The sequence below is a fragment of the Anopheles coluzzii genome, chromosome 3 (genome assembly GCF_943734685.1).
Source record: "Anopheles coluzzii chromosome 3, AcolN3, whole genome shotgun sequence".
Taxonomy (NCBI): domain Eukaryota; kingdom Metazoa; phylum Arthropoda; class Insecta; order Diptera; family Culicidae; genus Anopheles; species Anopheles coluzzii.
In genome coordinates, this window is record NC_064671.1 from 10,459,204 (window position 1) to 10,485,935 (window position 26,732).

The 26,732-nt window shown below is 44.2% G+C and overlaps 3 protein-coding genes across 5 annotated transcripts; all 3 read left to right on the forward strand.

Moving 5' to 3' along the window:
- Window positions 1-104: 104 nt before the first annotated feature.
- On the forward strand, window positions 105-2,335 carry LOC120957666 (cyclic AMP-dependent transcription factor ATF-2). Its single transcript, XM_040379978.2, has 2 exons — window positions 105-1,484; window positions 1,551-2,335. The coding sequence occupies exons 1-2, from the start codon at window positions 478-480 to the stop codon at window positions 2,059-2,061; spliced, it is 1,518 nt and encodes a 505-aa protein (XP_040235912.2). The 5' UTR covers window positions 105-477; the 3' UTR covers window positions 2,062-2,335.
- An 87-nt stretch (window positions 2,336-2,422) lies between these two features.
- Window positions 2,423-7,138, forward strand: LOC120957665 (uncharacterized). The gene is made up of 2 exons (XM_040379977.2): window positions 2,423-2,843; window positions 4,386-7,138. The coding sequence occupies exon 2, from the start codon at window positions 4,411-4,413 to the stop codon at window positions 6,124-6,126; it is 1,716 nt and encodes a 571-aa protein (XP_040235911.2). The 5' UTR covers window positions 2,423-2,843; window positions 4,386-4,410; the 3' UTR covers window positions 6,127-7,138.
- A 1,257-nt stretch (window positions 7,139-8,395) lies between these two features.
- On the forward strand, window positions 8,396-25,856 carry LOC120955254 (protein quiver). 3 transcript variants are annotated; one of them, XM_040375951.2, is made up of 6 exons: window positions 8,396-9,031; window positions 9,084-9,724; window positions 9,828-10,883; window positions 12,218-12,271; window positions 14,091-14,237; window positions 15,850-25,856. In XM_040375951.2, the coding sequence occupies exons 3-6, from the start codon at window positions 10,850-10,852 to the stop codon at window positions 16,086-16,088; spliced, it is 474 nt and encodes a 157-aa protein (XP_040231885.1). In that variant the 5' UTR covers window positions 8,396-9,031; window positions 9,084-9,724; window positions 9,828-10,849; the 3' UTR covers window positions 16,089-25,856. The 3 variants fall into 3 exon arrangements, with proteins under 3 accessions (XP_040231885.1, XP_040231890.1, XP_040231888.1); XM_040375956.2 differs by lacking the exon at window positions 9,084-9,724 and having other exon boundaries at window positions 8,396-9,052; XM_040375954.2 differs by lacking the exon at window positions 9,084-9,724 and having other exon boundaries at window positions 8,396-8,846.
- Window positions 25,857-26,732: the final 876 nt, after the last annotated feature.

Below are 26,732 nucleotides of genomic sequence, written 5' to 3' on the forward strand. Positions count from 1 at the left end.
ATCTGAAAAATACAGAAATTGACACTTTTTAATAACCATTTAAAAAGCTCGTACAAAGTCTTAAACCCAATAAAAAAAGGCAAATGTGCGACCCTAACTTAGTTAAATGGCCACCACTGTAGAAGTGTCGTTGGCTCCACTGACATTCGAGGCGAACAAATTTGACAACATTGGGGGGAAAACACCAGAAACGAAACAAATTCCTCCAAAACCACCCCTACGCTTACAACGTAACATCGAGGGGGGGTACAAAAATTGCACTAGCAGACAAATTCCCAATTCCAATAGGAATCAAACGAGCAAGATGCTGGTAAGATTCCTTACCAGCGTTCGCGTCCAGTCGTCGTCTTCGTTGTGTGTACTTTTGTTCCTTGTGTTTTCGTGAAGAAGCAGTAAACGCAGTACTGCGACGTGTGAAGAGTAGAGTTCCGTGTACGTATCCCCGTCCCCCGTCCCCGTGTGTATCCCATTAACGTTATGGAAGCGAAGCAAGATCATTCCGCTGCGCCAGTGAAGGAGCTGCTCCAGTGCACCATCGATGGCTGCCAGCAAATTTACCCCTCCGAGGGGTACTGCAGTGTGCACACGAAAAAGCACGACCTCAGCCTGAACCTGCAGATGCCCCAGAAGGGCACGGGCGGAGGACTGTTTGCGGACCAAACGCCAACCCCGACGCGATTGATCGGCAAGTGCGAGGAGGTCGGGCTGTTCGAGGACCTGCAGAAGGTGAACCCGTTCGACGAGACGTTCCGGCGGGCGGTCGAATCGGGCGCTAGCAGCGTTTCCTCCCTCACCGACGACAAGTCGCCGCCTACCTTTCCACTGATCCCCCTGACAACCGCACCCTTTCTTCGCGCGGTGGAGGGCGAAACCTTACACACGCCACACATATTCCCAAGTGGGATCGAGCGATCCTCCCTGCTTGAGGGGGCCGCCAACGTGGGGGCAAGTGAGAATGTTACCATCGCATCCAAGCAACCGAGGGTGAAAGCTAGAGCGAGCAGAGCATCCCCTCGTGGCAAACAGCAGCAAGAGCAAGCAACTACCACCACCACCACTACCAACATCACTACGAGTTCCTTGCCCTCCACCTCCTCGACCGCCATTAGCCAAGCTCCGAAAAAGACCCCGGTAAAGCGTAAAACACCGGCCCCAGTGGTGGACATACTACCGAAACCGGCACCACCCATCGACATCGCATCAATTCCGGTGATTATCATTCCGTCCGATCCGTCGGACCCAACTCTACCCGCCGAAGGGACGGTGCTGGTGAAGGAGAAGCTGAAGGAACATTTGGCGAAGGTGCGCGAAACGGGCCCGATGCCGAAGGCAAGCGCGCCGGTCAGCAAACGACAAAAGCGCACGGAAGAAAAACCGGCCACGGCCAGCAAAACGGAGGCAAAATCGAACGATGGTACAGGTTCGCCGGGCGAGCAGGAAAATATAAAACAGAAACGATGGAAGGAGGCCGCCAAGCGCTACCGGTAAGTGGGGGTAACCCGGGTTCGAATGTTGCTTTATGATACTTATTGCTTTCGCTTTCATTGCAGAGTGCGCGTCAAGAAATCTCAGGATCAGCTGCTGCAGCGTAACATTGATCTGGAGGAGGAAAACCTTCGCCTGCGTACGCAGCTGACCGAGCTGAGAACCGCACACCGAAGCTGTAACGTAACGCGCGCTCAAAATGCAGCGAAACAGGCCCAGCTTACATCACAAGCCGCTGCTACAATCGGCCGGGTTGAAAGTGTGCAGCAGGAAGCGAACGCAATGCTGCTGAACACGGTCGAGCAGTCGCAGCAACTGCACCTGTTGCAGCAGCAGCAGCAGCAGCAGGTACAGCAGCAGGTACAGCAGCAACTGCAGCTACAGATACAACAGCAGCCAGAACCGATGTCCATCCCCCAGCAACGATTGATAACATCGCACATCATCGATAGTAACTCGTTTAACCGTATGCCGATATTTATTGTGATGGGATCGGGAGCCGCACCGCAAACGGTCGTACCTGTCGTGCCGGAATTTGAATCCGGAATTTGTGCCTTAGAGGAAGGGAACGGGTAACAGATCAGGTTGCTAGTGATATTGTACTTTTGTTTTTATTTTCTTTGCATTTCCTTTCCCTGTTGTGTACGTCCTACCTGGTAGGTTTGTTATGAACATTAGTAATAATCAATGTGCAAAGCTTGCGGGCCCTTCTGTCCTTAATGTGTCAGCTTAGCGTACGATAAGTAGCACCTAGTGTTTCCTTCAAAAGACGAACAAAAAGTAATTCTTCTAAGGATTAAGGCGTTTCGGTGCTTCAGCGCTTAATAAATTGCTCAAAAAGTGCAACATACACATGGTGGTAGCCATTCTGTATGATTGAATTATGAACCGAAAGTAAATATGCACCAAACACTAACGTTTATTAACTACAGCAAACAACAGGCTTACAACATTGCCTTTAATTTACTCTCTTTCTCTCTGGGAGAGTTTGTAAAAAAAGAGAGATTTTTAAAAACGTGTAACGCATGCGCGATCCCATCCACCCATGCTAGAGCACACACGTGTAGCATGAGAATCGGCCGGAAAATGGGTTAGTTGTGAATTTGCTACTGAGCCGTGAAGTTGAGCATGTGCATTCTGCTGTGAACATTACAGAAAATTATACGAAAATCGCACTCCGTGCTGTTTTAGATAAGGAAGAGAAGTGCTTTTTATGTTTAAAAATTAGAATTTAGAACAAATCATACTTACGGCATCGATTGTCGCACGTTTCGCTGCCATCGGAAGCTTTGTTACGTCTCGCAGCACGGAGTTTGAGCTACTATCGTGGCACTATCGCACACACACACACTTGTAAGGTGAGTGAACATGAGGTTATTTATGCGTTCAGCCCCTCGTTCGATAGGTGCACTTACCTGGCGTATGGCCGCAACCGGTTGCTGACCATTACCTCAAGGGAAAGGAATGCTTTTGTATCGGTTTGCCAAACGCCAATCTTCACTTTTCGTCGATCAACAATTGTAAACGACCCCTAGTTGCCTCTGGTTCTAGCCCCTAGGCCATCGTTTCTATCTTTCCCACAACAACTTCCATCTTCCCGGGAAAGATGTAAACACAGAGACTCACTATCCCTCCCCCTTCCTAGTACCTTTGGCCGTGTGCACTTTGTATCGATGTTTGGTCCATTTCAATGCCTGCCTTGATCTCTGACGGACGCAAACAACATCGTTTCACACACATACACCGCACAGGAGGCAATGCAAAACGCCAGCCACTCTTTCGCCACCAGGCGCGCGCTACGCTCGCTTTTATGCGCAACATCCGATATAAACAGTGATCGAGTTTAATGATGTGTTTATAGTAGCGATCACGTTATTCCAGCGCCATTTGCAACGGCTCCAATGGCTGGCAAATTAAGTTGGCAAAAGAAGTGTACACACACTGGGGTACCGTACGCGCGAGGACAAACGGATAAAGCTCAATGTAAATCCCCCCCCGGTACAGTCAGCATTGCTTACAGGTTTCATCGCGTGACAGGCGCCACAACGCCCCGAAAGGGCGTCCGATAATGTCCGATGAAAACAGCAACTTTCTGTTTTAAAACAAGCCGGCCTCCGAAAACCTTGAACCAGTTTTTGTTTTATTCCTACTCTCTGTGTGTGTGTCGGTAGTGTCGTAAAATACCGCCAGCAGAGAAGTGTCACCCAGGAAGAGTTATGAGTTTGGGACGATCGCGTGGCGGTGTGTGCTGGTGGAAAAGCCGCATGGGAAGGAGTGGCATGCCACAGAATGTGTGAATGTGCTTTAAATGCTTGGACAGTTTCCCTTCACATCGTCACATTCCAGCACAGCGAACTGGGTTTCTCGTTACTGCTGTTTCGCAATCACGCATTCTTGAAAGATGGCGGCCACTTCCTTTAGCCCTTAGTGGCCATTAAAAAACATTTTTTTTAATGTTCTCTTTTTGATTGGCATCCAAACACTCCCCGCGGTATAGCGTGAACCGAAAAAGGAACGGACGGCATGGATGCGACCGTTGCGCTGTTTCGTGTCGACATTCCTGCCGTCGAAGTATTATTTATAGGCACGGGTGTGTACGGTGCCAGGCCGGCCAACAGGCCAACATCATCATCATCATTACCCTCGCGCACACTGATTGATGAGATCCAAATGGCCGGAAAATGTATGGAAATGGCATGTACCAGCACGGGCCCGCAGAAAGTCACGTACGTGTAGCATGCATAGAGGATAGTTTCGCGCCTTTACGAGGCATGAAATGAGCTGTGAACGCTTTGGCACCGTTTGAGTGGGGTTTCGAGGCGCAAAAAAAGAAAAGACCAAACCCGACACAGATTGATTGAACGAAGCTTGTTTCTCCCATTTCTTTCTCCCCGTTTTAGGTTGCACCCGACAAACACAAAAACCATGACCGTCGAGCGGATCGACACGTTCTACGATCTGGACACGATCTACAGCACGATCGAGCGGATGCTGCTGCTCATACGCCAGCTGTCCGGGGTGTCCCGGTTGGGCGAGAACGGACGCTCGCTTTCCTTCGAGCTGCAGTGGAGCAATGCGATCGATGAGCGCAAGTATCAGATCGAGGAGCTGCGCAGCTCCGTCCAGTACCTGTTCGCTCAGTTCCGCAAGATCTACCTGGTCAACAAGGACCTGTACGCGCAGCTAAACAAACGCGGTGGCCGTGTGTTTGAGCTGGACAAACAGATCGAAGCGCAGGGCGACAGCAAGTGCCTATACTTTCTAGCCGATGCGATCAAGTACGAGCCGGCGCTGCTCGCGATGCAGCGTGTGCTCGATCGTACGATGCGCGAGATACGCATCTTCCGCAATCAGCGCAACCAGCACAAGCTGGAACTGTGCATCGGTCACATACGGTCCGAAAACTACGACAAGGTGTACGATGAGTACTGCTCGTTTGAGAACGGGCTGCAGCAGCTACCGTCCATCATCGAGCCGGTGTTCGAGCGCGACATGAAGAATCTGCTCAAGGTGTTGCTCTTTCTCACCGGCTACCGCAAGCAGAACAAACCAAACTCGGCCGAAACGTTCGTCGCGGGGTGCGAGTATTTGCTGGCACAGCTAAAACAATCGCACGAACTGCTGGAGCATCCGCTCTGTCTGCTGCTGTACGGGTTTGTGGTGGATTCGCTCCAGGAACAGCCGGAACTGTCGCTAGCGTCACGGCTGAAGGACGTGTTTCGCGAGCGGCTGGAGTGTGTCCGGTCGGAGCTGCTCGATTGCATCCAGCGAACGGTACGGCTCATCCAAACGGCCCCACAGCGGGCCGCTCCGCTGGCGAAACTGTTTCACCATCTCGCGGAGGAGCTGCTGATCGAGCTGCTCAAGCGTGCGTACGAAGGTGAGGTACGCAATTTGCACAACATTCTGCAGTTTGTGGCTCATCTGTCGTGCATCGATCACGACATCATCGCGTATCGTGTGCTGTACGCCCAGATGGAGCATTACGATCATCTGTTTCAGCCGGAAATATTTCTGCTAGCCTATCGCATCAAGCAGACGGCGCTGGGGGCCGGTTTTCCCACCGCAAGTCTGCGTGGGGATCTGGAGCGCCTTAAAACCAGCCTACCGCCCGTCGTGGTAACGATCCTGTGGAGTACGGTCACCATATCGCGGCACGAGTCACGCATTCTCCTGAAATTCAGCGGCATCGGCAAGGACGTTGGCTTTTCGCGCTACATTGCCGACAAGAATCGGGTCGAGCTTGAACCACTGGAGGACGGTAGCTGTTTCCGGCTGAGGGCGTGCACGGTGGGAGGCTATCTGGGCGAGAGCGGCACCGGCCGGCCGATGGTTGCGGGCAAGTCGGAAAGTCTTTCGAATGCAAAGTTTCGCTGGCGATTGATACCGGTCGCGGGTTGCGAGTACTTTCGAGTGCAGAACTATGCCAGCGGCGCGTTCCTGTACTCACAGATACCGTGCGAGTCCGAGACGGAGTATGATTTCTACAACAGCCAGGAGGTGTTGCAGCTGGCGGGCAGCGAGCGATCGCTTACCGCGCAAAACAGCTACTGGAAGGTGGGAGAATATTCGCGCAGTTCGTCGCGCAGCAGCAGCAGTGGCAGTGGCAGTGCGGGAGAGAACGAGTGTCGTATATTGTAGGAGCACAAAAAGGGGCAACGTACACATCCATTTGGTTTGCCCATAAGCCGGCTAATGACATGGCGAGCCGGTCGGCGGTCCCGGCGGCTAAGTGCTAATGATGCCGCACGGTGCGTGCACCATCACGCGCATTGTACGCAAGGCAGCAAAAACCAGATGCAGCTGAGTAAATAGAGTGGAAAAGGCGGTGGTGGCCGTTCCATTTGCAGGATGCGATTGTTATTTTTGCTCCCCTTGCTGGCTTGCCCACCCTACCGCTTCAACGTGGTGCTGTACCGCAACGGCCGGAATTATTCCATTGCGGCAGTGAATAAGGACCATAAATAACCCATCCTCATTCATGGAGCATATGGTCCGGCGCAAAGAAGGGGTACGGCCGTTTGTTTTGATTGTAGCACCAGTTAATCGAGACCGGGCGTGAATGAATCAGACACTCGGGGCGTGTACAGCGGACTGTGGACTGTGGCTCGATCTCTAAATATTCCTACGCATATTCCCCGGCCCTGCACGGAGCTATGCTCCGAATGCTCCAAATTTATACCTGTTTCCGCAACCGGAAACAACAAAGAACGAAGAAGCGAGCCCTTGAAACGTTTTTGTTGATGTTTTAGACCAACAATTTGGGACAGCGCGTCCCCCGGAACGTGATCCTCTCTGATACGTAGTGCTATATTTTAAGAATGACGAAAGAAAAATCATCCCGCGTTGTTTGGCGCAGCGCACGAATGGAGTTGGACCAGTAGGGTGGATTAACTTTGGTGGCGCAGCATTGTTTACGTTTCACACTGTGGTGTGTTTGATCTTGTGTGGTGGGTGGTGAAACTGCCGAAAACAATGACGCTGCGCCAGGATTGTCCATTACTCATCGCGCTGGTCTCGGAGAGACGGAGAGACTGCCCTGACCCAGTCATGTCGCCATGATTGTAAGATACGTAATGCATGATAGATGAAAGGAAGATGAAGCGAAAGTGTAGCGCTGTTTGAAGTATTTTTATAATGTAAATAAATATAATTTTATAACTGAACATAAAAATATTCAAAAATCAGTTTAATGGTTTGATTGAGAAACACCAGGCGTCTCCATGAAGTTGATGTTTTTACGAATATACACCAAAAATCAACATATTTGCTTGTCTTTTTGTTTGAAATTCAGAGAATTAGTTATTAATTGAATTTGTTGAGTTTGTCAAATTGAATGCTGTATTATTGTTAGTTTTTTTAAATTAAAAAATTGAAAATTCCTCCACAGTGCGTAGAGCCGACGTTGTCTTTACACTATCGTCAGCTAGATGGCGCTAGTTACAATTTCAAACTTTCGCCTCAACATGCAGCTTTCTAGCGTTTCCGTTTATTTTTTCGTGGAAATTGACCAGTTCCAATTGGCACCTTCCACCCACACAACAACCCCTTCGTTTAACCTCCCCCCCACCTTTATGAATTCCCGTAACGTAAACAGAATGCCCGCCAACGTTTACACTAAAATTGCGCCGACCGGATTTACGTGCATTTCGATTAAAACTGATTTACGATCACTTACCTGCGGCAGCCTTCGAACGCGGTGCGGACGGTGCGGTGGGAATTATATATTTTGGGTTTCGCTACCGCTGCCTTTTGCTCTACCCGGTTGCGTGTATTCACTGCGCCTGGATGAGATTACCGGGCGGACTGATTTATGGCCAAACTGTGCTAGAATCATGTGCACTCGTCAATCACTCCATTCGAAGTAGCGATATTTTTTCTTTTACAATGTTATTGATGAGTTTTGACGAAAGATGGCTTCATTTGCGGGATTTCGTTAAACAGTAACAGGATCGCTGGAAGTAGAACGCAGTTTAAAATAATTAAGTAAAGTTTATTATTATTATTTGAATTTTCATGTCATTTTTATCGGTTGTTAACCCTCACACATACATAAATAAACAATGAAAAAGAAGACACACGAGCTGTCACCTTACAATAACAAACCAAAGAGCCACCCAACCTCCCAAGTGTTCTCGTTTGTTTTCATTCGCTAACAATTGTTTCTCTTTTGCTGAGTATGGCGTGTAATGCAGACTGTCTCTCATTTTCTCTTTTTCGCTCTTCTCAGTATATTCTCCTTACATGTTGTGTCTGCAATGCTCCTCAAGGAATTGATAATAATATAATTCGATGTTCAATGTTTTTTTGTATATTGTTTTTGTCGCAGTTTTGCTTTAAATTATTATTAAACTTCTCCTAATTTTTCTACTCGCTCACCTCATGTCCTTAAATTTGTCAAATTTTCTCCCAAACCGTGCAAAAACGCCTACTGTGCGGGAACGGGGGATTCTATTGTTGCCACTCTGCATGGCGAGAGAGAGAGAGAGAGAGAGGACACACTACACCGAAGCACCAACACAGCGGTAGTGTTGTGAATACTATGACAACAATGTGGCAGAGACAACCAACGCAACATGCGATACATGGCCGAAGGTGTCTGACAGTCCGCCGTTGCCATCTAGGAGTCGGTTCAAAATTTGCATTAACCACGCGACAACGGCGCCACGGAGAGCACGCTCGAGAGTGAGAGTGTGTAGTGCCCGAACTGAGCTGAGAGAGAATGCAAAGAATTTAGCACCGTCGAACGGCACGGATCTTTCGGTACTCGGGGCACAGTAGAAGAAAACGAACGACACTGGGAAGGTGGTCAGTCGTGTGCTATCACGAGTCGGAACGAATTGCCTTGCTAGAATAGAACGGTGCGTGTGTGTGTGTGTGCTGTAGCTGAGTTTCCATATCAAGTGAAAATTGGAAAAGTGGTCCTTTTGTATAAAGCAGTGTCACCACTAGCCCTTTCTGTGAAAGGAAAGCACCAATGGCACGGTGCTAGTCGGTCTGTCTGCACGGCCAAGAGCACCTTCAATCTGTCTGTCTGTGTGTGTATGTATGTACTCTTGCCCCCGACGTGAGTGCGACGAAATGATATATATTTTTAGCACCGCATCTTCGAGCATGGCGTAAAAACGTAAAGCAAGTGGGACATTCATTCACTAGAAGGGCCAACCAGTATCATCATCACCAGATACCGATTCCGGAGTTGCGGTGCCTGCGGGAGTTTGCAAAAAAAAATCGTCCTTCGTTTCCGGCTTCCTCATTCCGTGCCGCAGCGTACAGCGTGAACCCCGCGATCCAGTCGATTTTGACACATGACAGTTTGATATTTCAGTGGAGGGCTGAGAGTGTGAAGAAGAAAGAGAGCGACAGAGAGTGAGAGAGCATAGACAGCACTCTGGTTGGCAACGGGAAACCGGTGACAGCAGCTCCTGGCAGCAGTCACGAAAGCTTGCCTCTGTGTGCTGTGTGCTGCCGTGAAAAGTGTCCGTCCCTGTTGGAAAACTGTCAATGTCGCATTGCGGATGAGAGCGTCCCGTGTGGTGCCACCAGACCCCCAAGTCGCGAGTCGGTCGGATTGTTACGCGTGAACTTGCATTTTTGCGTGCTTTTCTTATTGGGTTTTGTTTCAATTGGAAGTTGATAGGAAATTCGAAGTGAATTAGAATAAGGAAATATCCTATATTGAGTGTGTTTTTAAAAGGCAAATCATCCTTTTGGTGTGTACATCAGTGAAGCAACTCGAGTAAAAGCAATCTCTATCGCAATCTTCGTGCCTATACTTGAAATAATTTGCTTCATCACTTCTTTACATAAGTGTACCTCTATTTTTATCATATCGATTACAGTGTCCGATAAAAAAATGGAATAAGTTTAATTAGCAAACCTCTTTGTGTACGTGTGTTTGCGTGAGTGAGTGTGCTAAACGATCCTATGAAAATCATCTATGTGAACAACTGAGTGAAGAAAATTCGTGCAAAAGTGGCTGAGAAGAGTGTGCACACGAAAAAAAAGGAAGCAAAAATCAATTATCTGCAGGCAAAGGGGGAGAACGTCCAATCTATTTGGTAACAGCTGGGGCAAGCAAAAAAGAATAGAAAAGTTGGCACCAGCTGCACCAAACCCTGCTGCAGCAGTGGGGACCAATTTTCGAATCAATAATTGGTCCATCGTGAATCAGTGACAGTCGGCTGGGCGGACGGCATAATCGGCATTGGAGTTGGCTGTGTTCGGATAGCAAACATGATACGACTGAGTTAGGTTGCGGTCGCACTAGCACCAGACCTCAATGTCGCCATCAGTGAGCGAAAAAGCAGCAGCAGCAGCAGTAGCAGCAGCAGCAGCAGCAGCAGTAGTAGTACCAGCGTCAACAGTATCGTGCCCGCGACGGCACCAACGAAAGCACGGAAAGACGGCCACTTCGTAACCTTTTCTTGTGCGCTTCCTACATTTCTAGCGCACTTCCCCCTTTTCGCTCTCCTGTTTTCTCTGACACTTAAGCTACACATACACTCTGACGCCACTGTCAAGCAACGTGTGAGAGTACACAAACCGACCACACATACAAGTGTCTTCTGTTATCCTTTGCGCTCGCTCGCTCTCCCTTTCTCTCTCGCTCGCGGCGCTCTCGGCAGTTGCCGCACACTGTTGCATTTCACCGTGCAGCATAATAACGCGCGCTCTGTGTGCAAAACAAAACACACAAAAAGAAACAACCACTCCGTTCCTTTACTGTCATATGATTCGAGCTTCCGGACACCGGTACAGTAGGCAGACCAGCAAAACTACATCAACAATACGCAGCAGCACCAGCGCGACCGAACGTTGTTATTAGGATAGGCGAATTTTTAAATCAAACAAACCGTTAGCGATGGATCGAAAACAGTGGGTTATTATCCCTTTAGGTAGGTTGAGTTTGCATGTTTTTCTTTACACATTCATATACTATTTACACAAACACACACACACGCGCACAGATTCATGCAAGCTTCATAGTCATCACCACACACGATACTGATAAGAATAGACACGTGCGCGGCACGACAGTGGAAGTTGTAATCACGTTCCAGGAAATGAATTTGTCTGCACGTGCCGTACCGAATGGAGGCGCCTGATCTTCTGTGTAATTTTATTATGAAAACAGTACTATTGCAACGTTTTCGAACTTTTGTATAGTTTTTATGTTCTTTTTTTAGCATAGATTTTTTTCCCTCTTTTAACATTTTTTCCCTCCCTTTTTTTTGCAATTTTTAATGTTTTTGGCTACGATTTATACAAAATAACTTATATTATAAATTAGCAAGTTATATAAAAATACAACAATTTAAAGTATTCTATTGTTTTAAACGCCTTTCAAATCGGTACAATTGTTCATGTGGTTCAAGTAATATATTCGTTTGCTCTGTTTATTTCTTTCTTTTGACCACCTTAAGTGATTCTGATTTCGTCCGTTTACCTATGTTCCGCGGACAATTGTTTTCCATGTAAGTTATTGTTTGCACAGTCGGTTGGCTAGCCGCATCATAAACGTTGTTAAATGTATTTGTTTGGTTTTCTGTTAGATATGTGCCAAGCTTCTGTCCATTTGTTACCGTTTTTCCATTGTTTGATGTTTACGTTAAAGTTGCCCGTCTTGCGAGCTTTCTGTTGTTGGTTCCATTGGCTTTATTTAGTCGCTTTAGTTTACTTGCTTATTCGTTTGTTGCTATGTTCCGTTTGCTTTCTTCCCACTGACAGTACATTTCTATCTCAATGTGTATCACTTCAAAGTGTACATAAGCGCCCGTTGTTGTGAGATTCCCCGTTTCAACTCACTAATGATGTTTCCAAGATGTGCATGCATCCATCAATCGTCTCCGAAAATGGGATAACAAAAAAAAAGTCACAAATCACCCATCACTCATCGTTAACTTTTAACAACACATCTCACCACCACCACCACCACCACCTCGTACATCTTCAGCCACTAACAAACGATTGTACTCTTTTCTCCCTTTTTTCCTTCCCAAAAAATACTAAAACAAACGCATGCCCACTACCGCATACCCATATGAAAACTCTACTGTACCACGCGTACCCGCGTACACAAAACCTTCGCATCCGGTGTCCATCTGGAACTTCATCCCGCATTTTCCAACCAACCTGCCTCACCGGTAACGATCTCACATCATCGAACTATTCAATATTAATGGTATTGCCTGCCCGGCCTGGGGTTGCCGGTAAATTCCCCACAAAGCAGCACTGGTAGGAGTGTTTTGGTTTTGGATTCCACAGGTTTCCGCCGAGTGTCAAAGTAAGCAGATAAGAACAAGCACTACATATACTATAAAAGACACTTTTTGTTTGACATTTTTCTAAATATCTTAAACACTTTTAAACGATACTATCAATACCCCCAAGTTTTGAGTACAAATTATTCTGTTGATTGAATTATTTCTGTCTTTTTTATGATTTATTCCACCGTCCTTGGGGGGAGGTCGTCGTCATCAACAGTGCTCACGATAGTAGTAAACAACCGAGCGCGATGGTGTTGCAATTTTCTGCGCAATATTTATGCATTTCCATCAATCATCAACAATTTCTCCCCCCCGGGGGCACTCGGGCACATTCTGGTCTGGTGAATGTTGTTCCTTTCCCCATTCGCCCTTTTCCAATGCAGCCCATACCCCGTACCACAGTGTTATATTGCTTTCGAGATTATTTCTTGTTTTTTGTTCCCAAACCCCCAAACCATCCGCTTTCCCTTTCCCTTTTTGATGGATGAGATGGCCAGCGGGGCCATCATCATTACCCGCCTGTCACGTTCCATTTTTGCCCTCCTCCAGTCTCCGCTCCGCCTATGGCGGTAATTCAATTTTCATCACCAATCTCAATCGCTCCCCGCAAGGCGTCGGGAAAATTGCTCCGGTCCGGTCGGAGTGATTCGTTTTGCAGCCCCCCCCCCCCGTCCCATCCCGTTGTTGATCGCCTTGAATCGGGCCACTCGTTAATCGTTTATTTATCGCATTCGATTTTTGTTTATGAAATGACGCTTCTCGGCATCATCATCATCTCAGCTCGGCAAAGCGTTTACAATCGTGCGAAGCGCCTGCTTCCATTCCCGGTTTGCTTTGCTTGAGAAGCGTTGTTTACAATCAATCTTCTTGCGTGGGTATCCGAACCGAACGATGGAAACGGTGGAAACGTTGTACGTGCGGGAGCGAGGAAAATTAAAACAAATCCCCATCGATCTTTTGGCGTTGGGTGAAATGAATGAAATGGAAGCGGCGAGAGGCGTGTAATGTAACGCGTCGGAAGTGATCATCACTTGAGCCGACGCTTGAAGCGAGCAACAAACACTCACTATTGGGCACTGTGCGTGAAGAGTTGTAATATGAATCAGAGGAATTGATATCGTTCTATGAATTGCATTCAAAATTGCTTCTCACCACGATTTGGGCTTCAAGTGGATTGAGTTCTGTAAAGTGCCGAACTCAAGGGTCGATCTTCAAGTGGTGTTTCGTGCTAGCACTGGGCACTCTTCGTGGGGAACTGGGCAAAGGAAGAGAAACATGATCATCGTTCTGTTTCCCTTGGCAAATGAATATCTATAAATAATAATTTTATATGCTGCTGTTAGATTCATGCGCATCTTCTTTAATGGTACGTGCGGTTCTAAATTAAGCCCACGATCAATGCAATATGTTCTTGAAGAACTTAACCTTCTCTTACCCTGATTGAGTGTCGTTTTTCTGTCACACTAATATGTCATAAACGCTTCTTAACTCTTCATGATGCTCTGAATCGGGTTTGTTTTTGCATAACAAGGGGAAATCGTACCCAGAAAGTGTAATGTACCCTGCTAACGATTGTTGATGTTCATAACTGTTGCTTAACACCTGGTAGCACTCCCTCCAGCACACGTCTTTGAACTTCCCTTTTTGTACCCTTTCCTTTATTGTTCCCCATTTCGTTCGTTCAACGATTGCTAGTTTGTTCTGTTTTATATGAATAGAGTGTTTAATTTCCTACCCTTCCCTTTATCTGACCCAGCTGTGATCTTTAAAACGCGTTCCTTTTCAAACGATTTCTAATACCTTTTTGTCCATTCCAACTCGAACCCAATCCAAAAGCACGCTCAATCTACTGCTACGAGTGTGACAGTTGGACGGATGCGCGATGCAAGGACCCGTTCAACTACACCGCCCTGCCCCGCGATCAGCCACCGCTGATGACCTGCAACGGATGCTGCGTCAAAATGGTGCGCCACTCCAGGACGCGTAAGTAAACAATTTGCCCGCATCGTGCTCAACGTTGCCTGATGAGTGGTTTCATGAACGATCGTGTTTTTCTTAGCTCATACTTTTCGTTTATGTGGTCATGTTTTTTTGTTTGTGTTCAACCATTGAATTGGTATTTAAAACATCGCTGTAAAGGTTTATGTTTTTTCCCCATTTGGACAGTGTTACCCCTTTTTTTTGTTGTAAATCTGTATAGATTGGCAGCATTTGAAGATGGCTTCGTTGGTGTGTTTTTACCAATAGTCAAGTATCCGTATTTCTGGTAAAAACACTCCAACAGTATACGAAAATCGTTTACATCTCCCTTTTGACGTGTTCATCGTTGTCTGCTTGCGTATTTATTTATTTTTTGGTTAAGTTTGCCAAAGTGTCATAATGCACACATGATTATTCATTGTCATATATACATTAGAATAGTAAATACATTAAATAAATAAACTAAACATTAAGTATAATCAAAACTTTCGAACAAACCCACCGCATCATATTCACAAAGGTATTAATGCGTATATTTCTCTCTTTTTTCTCTTTTCCCCTTTCTTTCTCTTATTCTTACCGTATTGTTTCACCGTATTTGTTACTGCAAAAACATATCTTCTTTGTTTCTGTTTTTCACAACTTCTTCTTTCTTCCTTTCAATTTTGTAAACGATTTTTTCTCTTCTCTATTTCAACTACTCTACTTTCATATTTTTACTTCCTTCTTCATCTTTTTCTCTACACTTTTTACAACTTTTGCAATACTTTTTTTCCTATCTTATACTTCTATACTTCTATCTTTATTATACTTCTATCTTCTTACCACCGATGAATGGCTTACACAACACGCCTTCTCACTTTATTCAATCAAACTTTTTGCTAACGCAAACGCCACTGCGCCAACAACCAAAAAAAACTGCAACACCCTCCTTGTCTCAAATGTGCAACACTGCACCAAACACATATATTCCGGCAATTGCAAAAAACCAACAAATTGCCACCAATGTCACACAAAACTGATAACAAAACGGAACCACAAAACAAAAACTAACCAATGAACTCAACGCAACACACAATCGTGCCGTCGATCGTAACGTCCACCGATGTGCGGATCGTCTGGAACTGTATTTTCCCAATTTTTGTTTTTCCCTATAAATGTTTCTAACATACTTCGTGCCATTGGGTTTTGCTGTGCGTGTATTTGCTCAACAAAATACTAACCACCAATGCAAACGCACACACTCACTACACGAAAATCTAAACTACGTGCCCCATGGACGTCACGTCCCTTTTGGCGCATTTGACTTCTCACTATCTCTATTTTTCTCTTTTTTTCCCCTGTCTCCACTACTGTAAAACCCTTCATCGAACAATTCTCGTTTTCGTGTTGATTTTCTTGAACATTTGTTTTTCCACCCGGCATGTCCTTAATGTTGGAATGGCATCCGATTGGATGCTGTGGATGGCATACGAATCAAAACGTCACATCGCGCTCACGTGTGCATTGTTGGCAAACTAAACCCTTCCCGTCGTTGACCACGTTTGCCAAATGTACACACACACACTCACACACAAACACACACTACAATACACCCACTCGTACACAACCACAGCGTACGAGGTCGTGAGGCGGATGTGTACGTCACAGTTGCAGATCAATCTGTTCATGGTAGATCATGTGTGTATGATGGAAAGTTCTGGCAATGGCCATATGTGTTTCTGTGAGGAAGATATGTGTAACTCCAGTCCCTCCAGCTTGCTCACCGCGAACCCGCACCACACCGTGCACGTGTGCATCGGTAGCGTGCTGGCCGTGTACTTGCTACAGCTCCTCCAGCGAGTCTTTCGGTAAAGCGTGTCGAGGTCGGTTATGGTTAACTTACTTAGAGAGCAAAGAAACGCGACCAGAAAAAAAAACACAAAAGCAAACCAAAACCCCAAACAAACAGCTACTGTCGCTCGGGCCCCTTCCTTGTCTCGCTGTAGTGGTTTGTCCTTTGTCCCGCTGACCCGCTGTTATCATCCTATCTCTCTCTCTCCCCTCAATCCCAATCCTCAACCTCAACCAATCCAATTAGATGCACCCCCGTCTTGGCCGACTGGCAGCTAGCTGTGCTGTTTGCCCTCGCAACCAATGAAAGACTCGTACTCTCCCAGCCCCCCAAAACGCTCCGTTTTTTATTACTACATACTCCCGCTTAAAGCGCACCACGCTCGCCTCTTTCTTATACCTATATAGTTGTATCTGTTGTATGTTCCTTGCGATCAGTTCGATCTCCGATTCGACACCGGTTCGGCTCGGAGGTCCTCGATGCGCCACGCGGGCCCACTCGCCCAAGTACGTCCCAAAGTGCTGTGCTATAGACACGTGCCCGTGCGTCACACAAGAGTCTCCCGGGCTCTTGGGGCCATCCTTAAGGATCCAAACCACTCACTCACACATCAATCAAGCAGCACCTCACCCAATCAATCCATCCTTTCGATTCGAATCATTTTGGTAGCGAAAAAGAAAAGAGTGAACCGAACGGAAATGTAAAGAAAATGTGCTCCACTCCAAAAGCACATGCTACACATGGTCGCGCCGCCATCTAGGCACTCCATCTAGGCCTGGCACGTGCTCAATTTGTAGTAGCAATTTTTGTGAAAGAGTCCCCCCCCATTTCATGTCCCCAATTTCCACAAGCGGTTCCCACCAACAAAAAAGAAAAACCATTCCATCCTCTTCGCTATCGGTTCGTTTAGTCCCATTTTTCTGTTCTCTTTTTGTCTCTTTCTCTCATGTTATTGTTTTCCCCCACTGAATCTTAAAAATAGATAGTTTTCTTACTTTGTTTTCATAAAAAAATAGACTGCACCAATGGAGTTTTTTCTTTCAAAGAATAGAGCGATGTAATACCTTTTTGGCAGTTTTAGATTCTGAAGAACACTTTGGTTTTTGCTCTTTTATTTTTTGCAATCTTTCACTTCACTTTTTACATTGGATTTGTTTACAAGTTAAACTATTTTGCGTTTTTTTCGTAATTCTTTTCAGTAGTTAGCGATAGAGTTTGTTCGTTTTCATAAATCTATTCATACGGTTGTCTATTTAACACATTCTTCTTGGATGATTAGTAGAGACACTTTTAGCGTTGTTTTCTTCTTCTCGCTAACGCAGATCATAATCTCATTGTTATTATCTTAGCTTAGCTATAAAAAGTACATTCTATCGCCACGGTAATACGGCAACACAGGGACACGTTTAATGCGTTTCATCGTCTTTCGACCGGTGAAACCGATCCGACCAACTTAATCCAATATCAATCTTCCTCTCGCTTGACAGGGAAGAACATTAAAGACAGTGAAAGCAACGCTTCATTGGTGTGCTATCGCTAGGGACACCAATTTTCACGCATTTCCCAATCGCTAGCTTAGATAGGAAGATATAGAAGTACATCCAGGTTTATCCAGTCACATGTTTCGATTCCGCACCCTTACCGGCAAGTATATTTTTGATAGATTTTCGATCCTTGTTATAAAATACGACAAGCAGCTGCATTGAATGCAGCTGTGGAGATAGTGTAAAGAAACAGATTCCTTGCATGATACATTCTAAACAAAAAAAAAAAAAACAAGCGCGAAAACTATATGCACCGAACAGGAGCGGGGACGTATCATTCTTATTCTAAACTCTTATCTCTAGCCTCAACTTTTTCTCATTTTTTTGTGTATAAGTACACCACCATACGTTCATATATGTAAGAAGTCAGCAACTGTTTTGCTCCCAAGTGTATTGATTGACGATGAATCTCATGTAAATATCATACACCCTTTCCAAAGCGTTTGAAAAGTTACTGCTAGTTACTGCGTTTAACACGTTTGATTAAATACCATTTATTAGCGAAGAAAAGCAGCTACGGTTACTTACAGTTGGTTTGTTTTCATTGTTTCAATTTTTGTTTATAGTAGACGCATGATAGGAATAGTGTTAGAGTTTATTTTTAATAAGTATACTAAATCACTAATCTTTCTTCGTTCACTTTGTTCATTCGTTTCATTAGTTTTATACTTATTCTAACCATGTATTTCTCTGTTTTAACATATTTTTCCAACTCTCTAACCACTAACCAGCTAGATATGTACATTTTTACCTTTTTATTAACTTTCTTCCTTGTTTTGTTGTTATCGTTTTACCTTCTTCTACATTAGGCAAGTTAGCAAGCTCATGCGTTTACCTACATTTTGCAGTTTCTCTTTACTGGTATTGGTTTGTAATTGTTTCCCTTTTCGTTGAAAAGTAGTGGCGCCCTTTTTATTATTTTCATTTTGACTTTCTACTTTGACCCTCCTGTCTCTTCTGTCCTATTGACTTACACATTCCCTTTCCATAATAACTATGCCCATGAATTTTCCCTATTTCAACCCCGATCATATCACATTTACATGATCACATGAGATCCCATTAAAATTGTACTTTAGCCTTTTTCCACCCCACACACACACACACACCCTTTCTCTCACATTCTTTATCTCTCTCTCTCTTTCTTAGATAGCGCATCCCGAGTTAAATCAAGTTTTTTATACATGCTCTATAACCCGCTATAACCTTTAGAAGAGCTACCTTAGAAGCCTATTAGTTCGTTCGTTGGGAAGAGGGGGGGCGCAATGGTAGACAGTTCGGTTTTTTGATACGAAAGCACAGCAATAGTTTTTGCAGCGTCCGCAGACGGCAGACGTGGATTGTTGTTTGCCACCAAGAGTGTGACTAACTTGACTTGAGAATGAGCCAAAGCTCTCAACACAATAAAACTAAAAGAAACACACTAACACACACACACACACACACACTCATGCTCATTCCCGCTATCCCAGGCAATAAAGGAGGACTACTGTAGATGGCAAGAGCGATATTAGATAGTTACAAATTTATATACACTACACTCTTGGTATACATGTACACACTCCGCATACGTAACGGTGCGTTGGAGGCGTAGTTGAAAGCGAAAACACTCGCCAAGAGGTGGGTGATCCCGGTGTGGGTGTAAGCTGTAAGCAGTAACCAGTCCCAAACTCCCCGCGGCAAACCAACGCAAAAGCAATAAGACACGCGGCATACAAGATTCATCCAGTTTGCAACACTAGGCGTCATCTTAGGTTGTTCATTTGTTTTTCCTCTTTTAAAACAATAATTAAAGCGGAAGCTATTTTTGTTTTTACCCTCACCCTGGACGGCACAACGAAGACTCGGTTTGTTTGATTTTTGCGATTTTCAATTTGCATACATTTCAGTAGTGTAAATACAAACATTATGACGGAAATGTTACACAAATCCATGGGCAAGGGGAAGGATGTTAGAGATCATGGTTTGAAATTCAACGTGCAACATAGTTTTGAAAGGCACTGTGCAGGTATTATCGAGTACCTTTGCGGTTTGCCATTGCTTGAAGTGAAATTGAAGCTTATATCCTTCCTGCGATTGACTCTACAGTTGCATATTGATTAACACATCTCGTGTGGAGTGTTTTTTGAAGTACTGTTACACAGTTTTCTTATAAAAAAGAGAAGCACTTCCTTCTAAAACATAATTGTGCACGTTGAAATTCCAATGAACAGCTCGACTAATGCGTTTATCTTCTTTCTCATGAGTACATTGTATCTTGTAAAAACACACACATACAAATATTTGCGTTTGTTCATCCTGCACAGAACTCATCCTACAACGCCCCACGCACCCGCTCCCCGTAGAACCCTCAGCTAGATACTCAATTATTTCTGTTTATTTTTCAACGCTCACGTGTAATGATAATCAAACGCAATGGTCCCCAAAACAAACAAAACCTAAACACACACACACACACCCACACAAGCAAAGCAGCAATTTAAAGGTAACCTAGGCACAATGGTCTGTCAATCGTTTATTGGTATTTTCCTCCAGTCTTTTGATTCGAGCAATGAGCTGTGCCCATGAGGAGCAATGTGAACAATAAAACACGCGCAAGATGAAATCAACTGCAATAAGAGCAATAGGAATGTCGTAGCTAAATAATCAAAACTCACAAAATACACACTACACACTACTGCACACCAAACTAACACAAACCACAGCGGAGCATGAGCACGATTTTGCCACAAATTGTGTAGGCAAAGCGTACCAATTTAATGCAAACGATCCACGTTCCAGGCAGACCAAAATCGAGTTGAATAGCTCTCGAATCGTTTGAAAGCGGGAAAACATGCACACGTGTGCGGTCCTCTACTACACAGGTAGTGTACTGGCTGGAATGGGATGAGAGCATCTTATGAGCTTTTCGATGTGTCTACCAACCAATAATGGAAATGGCGCAATGAGTAACACAATAAGTGAATGACGCAGGTGAATCTTGTTAGCATCATCACGCAAAACCCTAGAGTAAACGATATATTCATATATTTATATATTTTTCAAATGTATAAGAATTTTCGAAAAATAACATATTCTTACAAACACACACACAAACACAAACACACAAAATCAGTAGATGGAAGAGGAAGTTTTGTTTTGCTACTGTTAATAATGCAGAGCTTTTCCAAGTGTTCCATAACTTTTCACCACAGCAAAAGTTTACCAAACTGCTGGTAATAAAATGTTAGCCAAGAAACTTCAACTGAATTTTCCCGGTACAGCAAAGGTTGTGTTATTTTGCTTCAACAGAGTGGGTTTCCTGGAAAACGAACCCCTGAGACGTGTAGCGAATTTTTGGTAATGAAATATTCAATATCGCTTCTGAGTGGCCTGCAAAGGAAGAAAAGTACTTTAAAGGTCACATTGCAAGGAGTTCAAACCTTTTTTTCGGTCTACAAAGTGTACTCCTTTACACCAAATTTGAGATTTTTGGTTATAGAAAGAATTAAAATACACACTCTACACCCAACCACGGATTGGACACACACACCTACATGATCGCATCCATAAGTAAACAAATCCACTCTAGATATATGTAAAAAAAAGTTATACAATGTGACAGTGGCAAAGGAAAACTTTATCTATTGAATGTAATTTTCTACAACTGTTCAAGCTGTTACCAGACCAAAGAATAAGAAAAAAGACGGGGTTGGAAATTCAAAACTCGTAAACTCTAGTACGTATCATTCATCCATACCCTCGGGAGGAATATATTAAATCTGATCTTTAAAAAATCTACCCAGAATGACCCTGAAAAGAGAAACAACAACAACAACAAAACTAACATTCAAACAATCTATTTAAATGATCTGCGCGCGCGCGCGCCCATCAATGCGTTTTTCGATGCGCGAAACCATTCAAATGACGTTTAATTAGATCGTGTCAACCGCAGCCGCAGCTAAATCATACATACTGTCTAAAAACAACAACACAAAAAAGAGATTATGAGAAAACTGTAAACTGAGAGTGAAAGTAGAGTAGATTCTACCGTCGAAATTGATGCTTCTCCTTTTGCGTCGTACGTTTTGTATACATTCACTGCATATTTATTGCGTAAAGAGCCTCGCTTTTCACTCCGAATGTAATGTGGTTCCATCCAGAATTGAGAGAGCTTTATTGACTAGAGAGAGCGAGAGAGCCAGAAAGCGAGAGAGCGTACATTCGCGGAAAGCAGAAGCCAACTTCGATCTGTCTACTGTGCGTGATTCGGTTGCGTCTTGAGTGTTCCCGTACCGCTTGGTTCTTGCAGGATAGGAAACCTTGTTAGTGAAGTTATTAAGCTAGAAAAAAATGACAAATTATGTCTAGCAAAAAAGCAAAAAAAATAAATTAAAAAGCAGATGGTTTACAAACCAAGAAAAAAAAGATCGAATCGAAAAAAAATAACTAAAAATACATATACAATTTTTTGACAGTTTTTTAAGTATCGTTAATTAAGGCAGACAAAAAAAAAATGCGCGAAACAAGCAAGCAAACAGGTTGGCCGGAACTGGTCCGCTTTGGTGGCCAGCGTTAGAGCAGCCTTGCGTCCGAGTTAGATTATTTTAGATGAATACACTTTTTTTGGGGGAAGAAAATAGCGAACAATACTGATCGGATTGTCACTCAAACTCCAATTTGAAAAAAAAACCAAATCAATAATCCCATCTGTACAGTTTGTGTGTTTGAGCACGTGTGGAGGGAATAGGCTTACAGCAAATGTATCATACATTGAACAACAATAACAAAAAGGCACACATATTAAAAATGTAAACCAGGCCACACCGAAAAAAAAAAGCAGACGACAGCGAGTAAGGTGTAATAAGTAATATTTGCGAATTATCTGAACAAAACCCCCAGCCCAAAACAGAGAAAAACAGCAGATGCAAGCGTGCAAGCGCCTGATGTGTACGATGGAATTTAGCGTATGATCAATAATAAATGCAGCATATATAACTTTGGATCACGGCGTCTGTTGTGCGCGTTTGTCCCCGCATTTAAAACATGCATGAGTTGAAATCGACGGACCGACCCCCAGCTCGAGCGTCACCCCCCGTTTTGCTCTTGTTTTTGTATCTTTGCATCATAGCGCGCAGCCTGTGGCAGAAAGCAAGCAACACAACTCCGAATGCTTCAATTTACTTACTCTTTCCTTCGCTTTCTTCCCATAACATCTCCTGCCTTTTGGGGACTGCTATAAACGACGGAACTTAGCTCAACGGTGGAGCGAATGCATCTCTCTGAAAAACTGTTTTGAATTAGCTTCTATTATTTTCGATGCCTGTTCTTCACCGCCCAAAATAACACAACACACACACACACATACAATTTCGTGCTTTTGATACCTTTCGACAAACACGAACACGTTACAGCATTGCTTGCAAAAGATACAACAGCAGATTTAAATTAAAAAAATCAAACTGCTTTGAAACCTATTGAACAGCTTCGAACCAAACATGAAACAACGCTTTTACATCTATCAAACACACACACACACACAATCTCTCTCTCACACTCTCTCTACGCCTCAGGGTAATGATAAGGATCCCTGCTTCGATAACAACGCTTGAAACTGAAACATTGTATCCGAACCAAACATGCACCCAACACACTGACAAGTGGTAGCGACAGTACCTGCAAGCAAGCAAGCAAGCAAACCGAAGAAGGAATAGAATGAAAACAAGCTGTACAATACAATGTACTGGTTAAAAATGCAAACCTCAAAAAAGCTGAAATATTGCATGCTTTCCGCGATCATATTGCGAACTGTCTGTTGTGCTCGTGGCTTTGTGCTTCGGCTGGAAGCAAAGCGTGTGCAAAACTGTTACTATTGTATAGCCGGCTTTGTATCTAGCATGCTGTTTCCCGAAGAAGTTTCGTTGCTTTTCGTCTTTGTCCTAGTTTTTTTTATTTCGCTTCACTGTGCTTCTGGTGTTCTGATTTGTTTATGTATTATGTACATTCGCTTATTTTGTTACACTTTTTACTGTGTGTTGTGTACCTTTATCTACTAGAATTATACTACATTTTGTTATTGTCTTACCATTTCTTACCCCTATCTGCTTTATTTGTGTGGTTTTGTTATGCGTATGAGTGTTAAATGTTTTTCAATGTTGAATGTTGTATAGCGTTCTGTGCACGTGATATAGGGTATAGTGTATCGACATGCTTATGTTTTATTCCTTCCCCGAGAAGAGTTTCATCGCAATCAACTTTATTAATGTATCTCTTTACGTACTTTATGGATCATTTTTTCCCGTTCTCGTCGGTGTGCGATCGAATCAAACGTGTGTCCGCGTAAGCTTTGGTCAATGTCTTCTATCTTCTCTGTTTCCCCCCCATTACTTCAATCCCTTCAATCGACTCTGCCTCGTTTTCCCGTGTTGGTGTATTATCTTCATTTCATCCGACATGTGTTTGTATCTCTCTTCCTCTTTAGGGTTTTATCCTTTTTTTTTTTTCTTCGTCACCTCTTTTCACCTTATGATTTATTTATCTGTCCGATTCGGCACCCTTTTCTCGCCGAGAACTCGATGCCAATTATTTAGTTGTACCCTTTCTTTTCTCTTTGTGTGTGTGCGCGCCTTTTTTTATTATTCTGTCTTTCGAACCGCATCCTACCATTTAAACCTTTTTCTGAAACGACTACATCTTTACACCCGTTTTTCACGTTCTACCATACAATACCATACACATACATACGACCTACGTAGCTTCCTTTTCCGAGTTCCAGAGCCACCGAAAAAAGGAAAATCCCACTCTACTCAGCTCCCGCCGGGTTTACGGCACCGCAGAGCGCACATCACTTCTTCTCCTTCGGGTTCTACACATGCCTTTTTCTGTGTGTGTGTGTGCGTATCAGCCATAGACTTCAAGAACCCCGCATAATTAATTCGAAGGAAGAATGTGGTTCTTTCCTATGGGTTTTATGCTACGCTGGTTTTGTTTTCTTACCTAAGAAAGCCAGCATGAAAGCTTCTGTTTCGTGGTAACATAATATGGTTGATACGAAGAAACGAAGCAAAAAGAGCTACATTAGAGTCTTTCTACTTTTGAAGTTTGGCGAAATTTTTAATGATAATATTGTCCAAATTTTGCGGTAATTCAAAAACCGGATGCTGTTTCTCGAAAGTACGGAGCATCACTACCACCATCTAAATGCGTATTGCTGTAACCTTTTTTTACATTTAAAAAGACTCATTCAATTATCATCTTCTACCGTTCGGTGTGTGGTTCTAAACTAATCATAAAAACTATGTAACTATGCCAATATAAAGAAAGAATAAAAACACTTGGCATCTGCATGTAATTTCACCAAGTACTAGGCGTCTCCATGAAGCTTCGTCAGCTACCGGGCGTCTCCATGGAAACTAATTCTTATGCCACAAGGAACTTTTCCTACCGGCAGCCAGATTGCCATGCAACGTTCGCCGTTTGCCAAGTGCGGATATCGATCGTGATTTCGCTGAGCTCGCAAAAAACTCGCAGAATTCGCTTCCGTATCGAATCATCCGAACTGGGTCAATTGGCGCGGATAGAATACGTATGCTGGCTAAGCTCGCAGGGTAATTGCACCGGCGTGTCACATTCTTTTCGCGCTACACTTTGTAACAAAGGCGGATAAGAGTCAGCGCCTCTATTCAACAACTCATTAAGCGTAGTTAAAAAAAACGGACGTACATCCAAAGGCACTGTTTTCACACTGCAGCACGGGTTGTAAGCGTACCTTTCATGCTTTCCGGTAGCTTTCGGAAAGCAACGCTTCGCTTAACACTCGCAGGATTATAGGAAGCGTTTCCACCAGTAAGTACCATCCAAGCACAGGTGAACAATTGTGAAGTGCTCCTCTCGAGCGTCTGAATTGTGACTGCATTGTGTGCTATCAATGATGCTTTGTAAGCAGAAAAGAGCCTGTATTCATGCTTTTCGTTCTGCTCTTCTGTAGAGTTCCATGTAGCGAGGGCAAGACGTTACTTTGATTTTATAATGGCTTTTGTTTGATTCGAAAGCAACGCAAGGGAAACATATTTTGTTTTGTTAGCTTCAGCAAACCTGCAGCACTTGAACAAGCTTTAAATAATTCACATATTTCTACCGATGACACGGTAACGCACACGGTTTGTTGAAATGCATTTCCCCCCCCCCCCCCCCCATTAGTGGGCCACTTTAAGTCAGTTTTCACCACTTTCTTGCACATCAATGACAGCCAAGGTTAAAGAACCAGACACACACACAGGAAACCGAACAAAGGAAAAAGGTAAACGAAAATCAATTTCCCTCACGGAAGCTTTCCATTTCCGACCTTCATTACAATCCGTCCGTACGTGTGCCGGTGCTGTGCTTTGAGTTTTCCTATTTGCTATACGTTAGCGGAAAGTTTCTCCCAACACATAATTGCTTTCCTTATGGTTTCTTCCCTCGTAACTTACCTACTATCTCTAGCAGAAGAAGTAGATGATGGTGAGCGAATGAGTCTTTGCCGATGTTCTCAGGGAATGGTTTTGCTTCTTTTTTTTTCTAAATACAATTCCAACAAGCGAATGAAAATGCAACCGCTATGAGACTGTGATGTAGGCTAGTACGAGAATTTAAAAAACCGACGTGTAACAATGCGGAAAACCCTTTGGGTAGAATGTAGAATGTGAGCAAAATGCTAATATGAGCGGCGAAAAAGAAAAGGCAACAAAAAAGGGAGGCAAAACCATTCAAGGTTAGCAAAACTAATTGCATTAAAGTATTGGTGAGCGAGTGCTTCTCTGCTGTGGGTCAGCTTCCGGTCAAGCGTTTGGGACAGCAAAATGACCACAAAATAAACGCGTCAGTTTCTTTTGGCAATTGTGGCAAGCCGCGTGGCGAGCGAGCGCTTGCTTTCGTTGCATCTTTTGCATAAGAAACGGTTACAGCGTGAGTCGAATCGAAATCGAACTGAAACGTGGAACATAAAATTAGAACAGAAACACTTCCCATGAGCTGCATAGCATTGATACCGCCTCGGATAAGTCACATATTTTCTTCACAAACCGATGCCAAAAGAATCTGCCTTTTTTGGCCCAAGAAGAGCTAACGCAATTTATAGAAAATAAGGCGCATCCTTCGTAG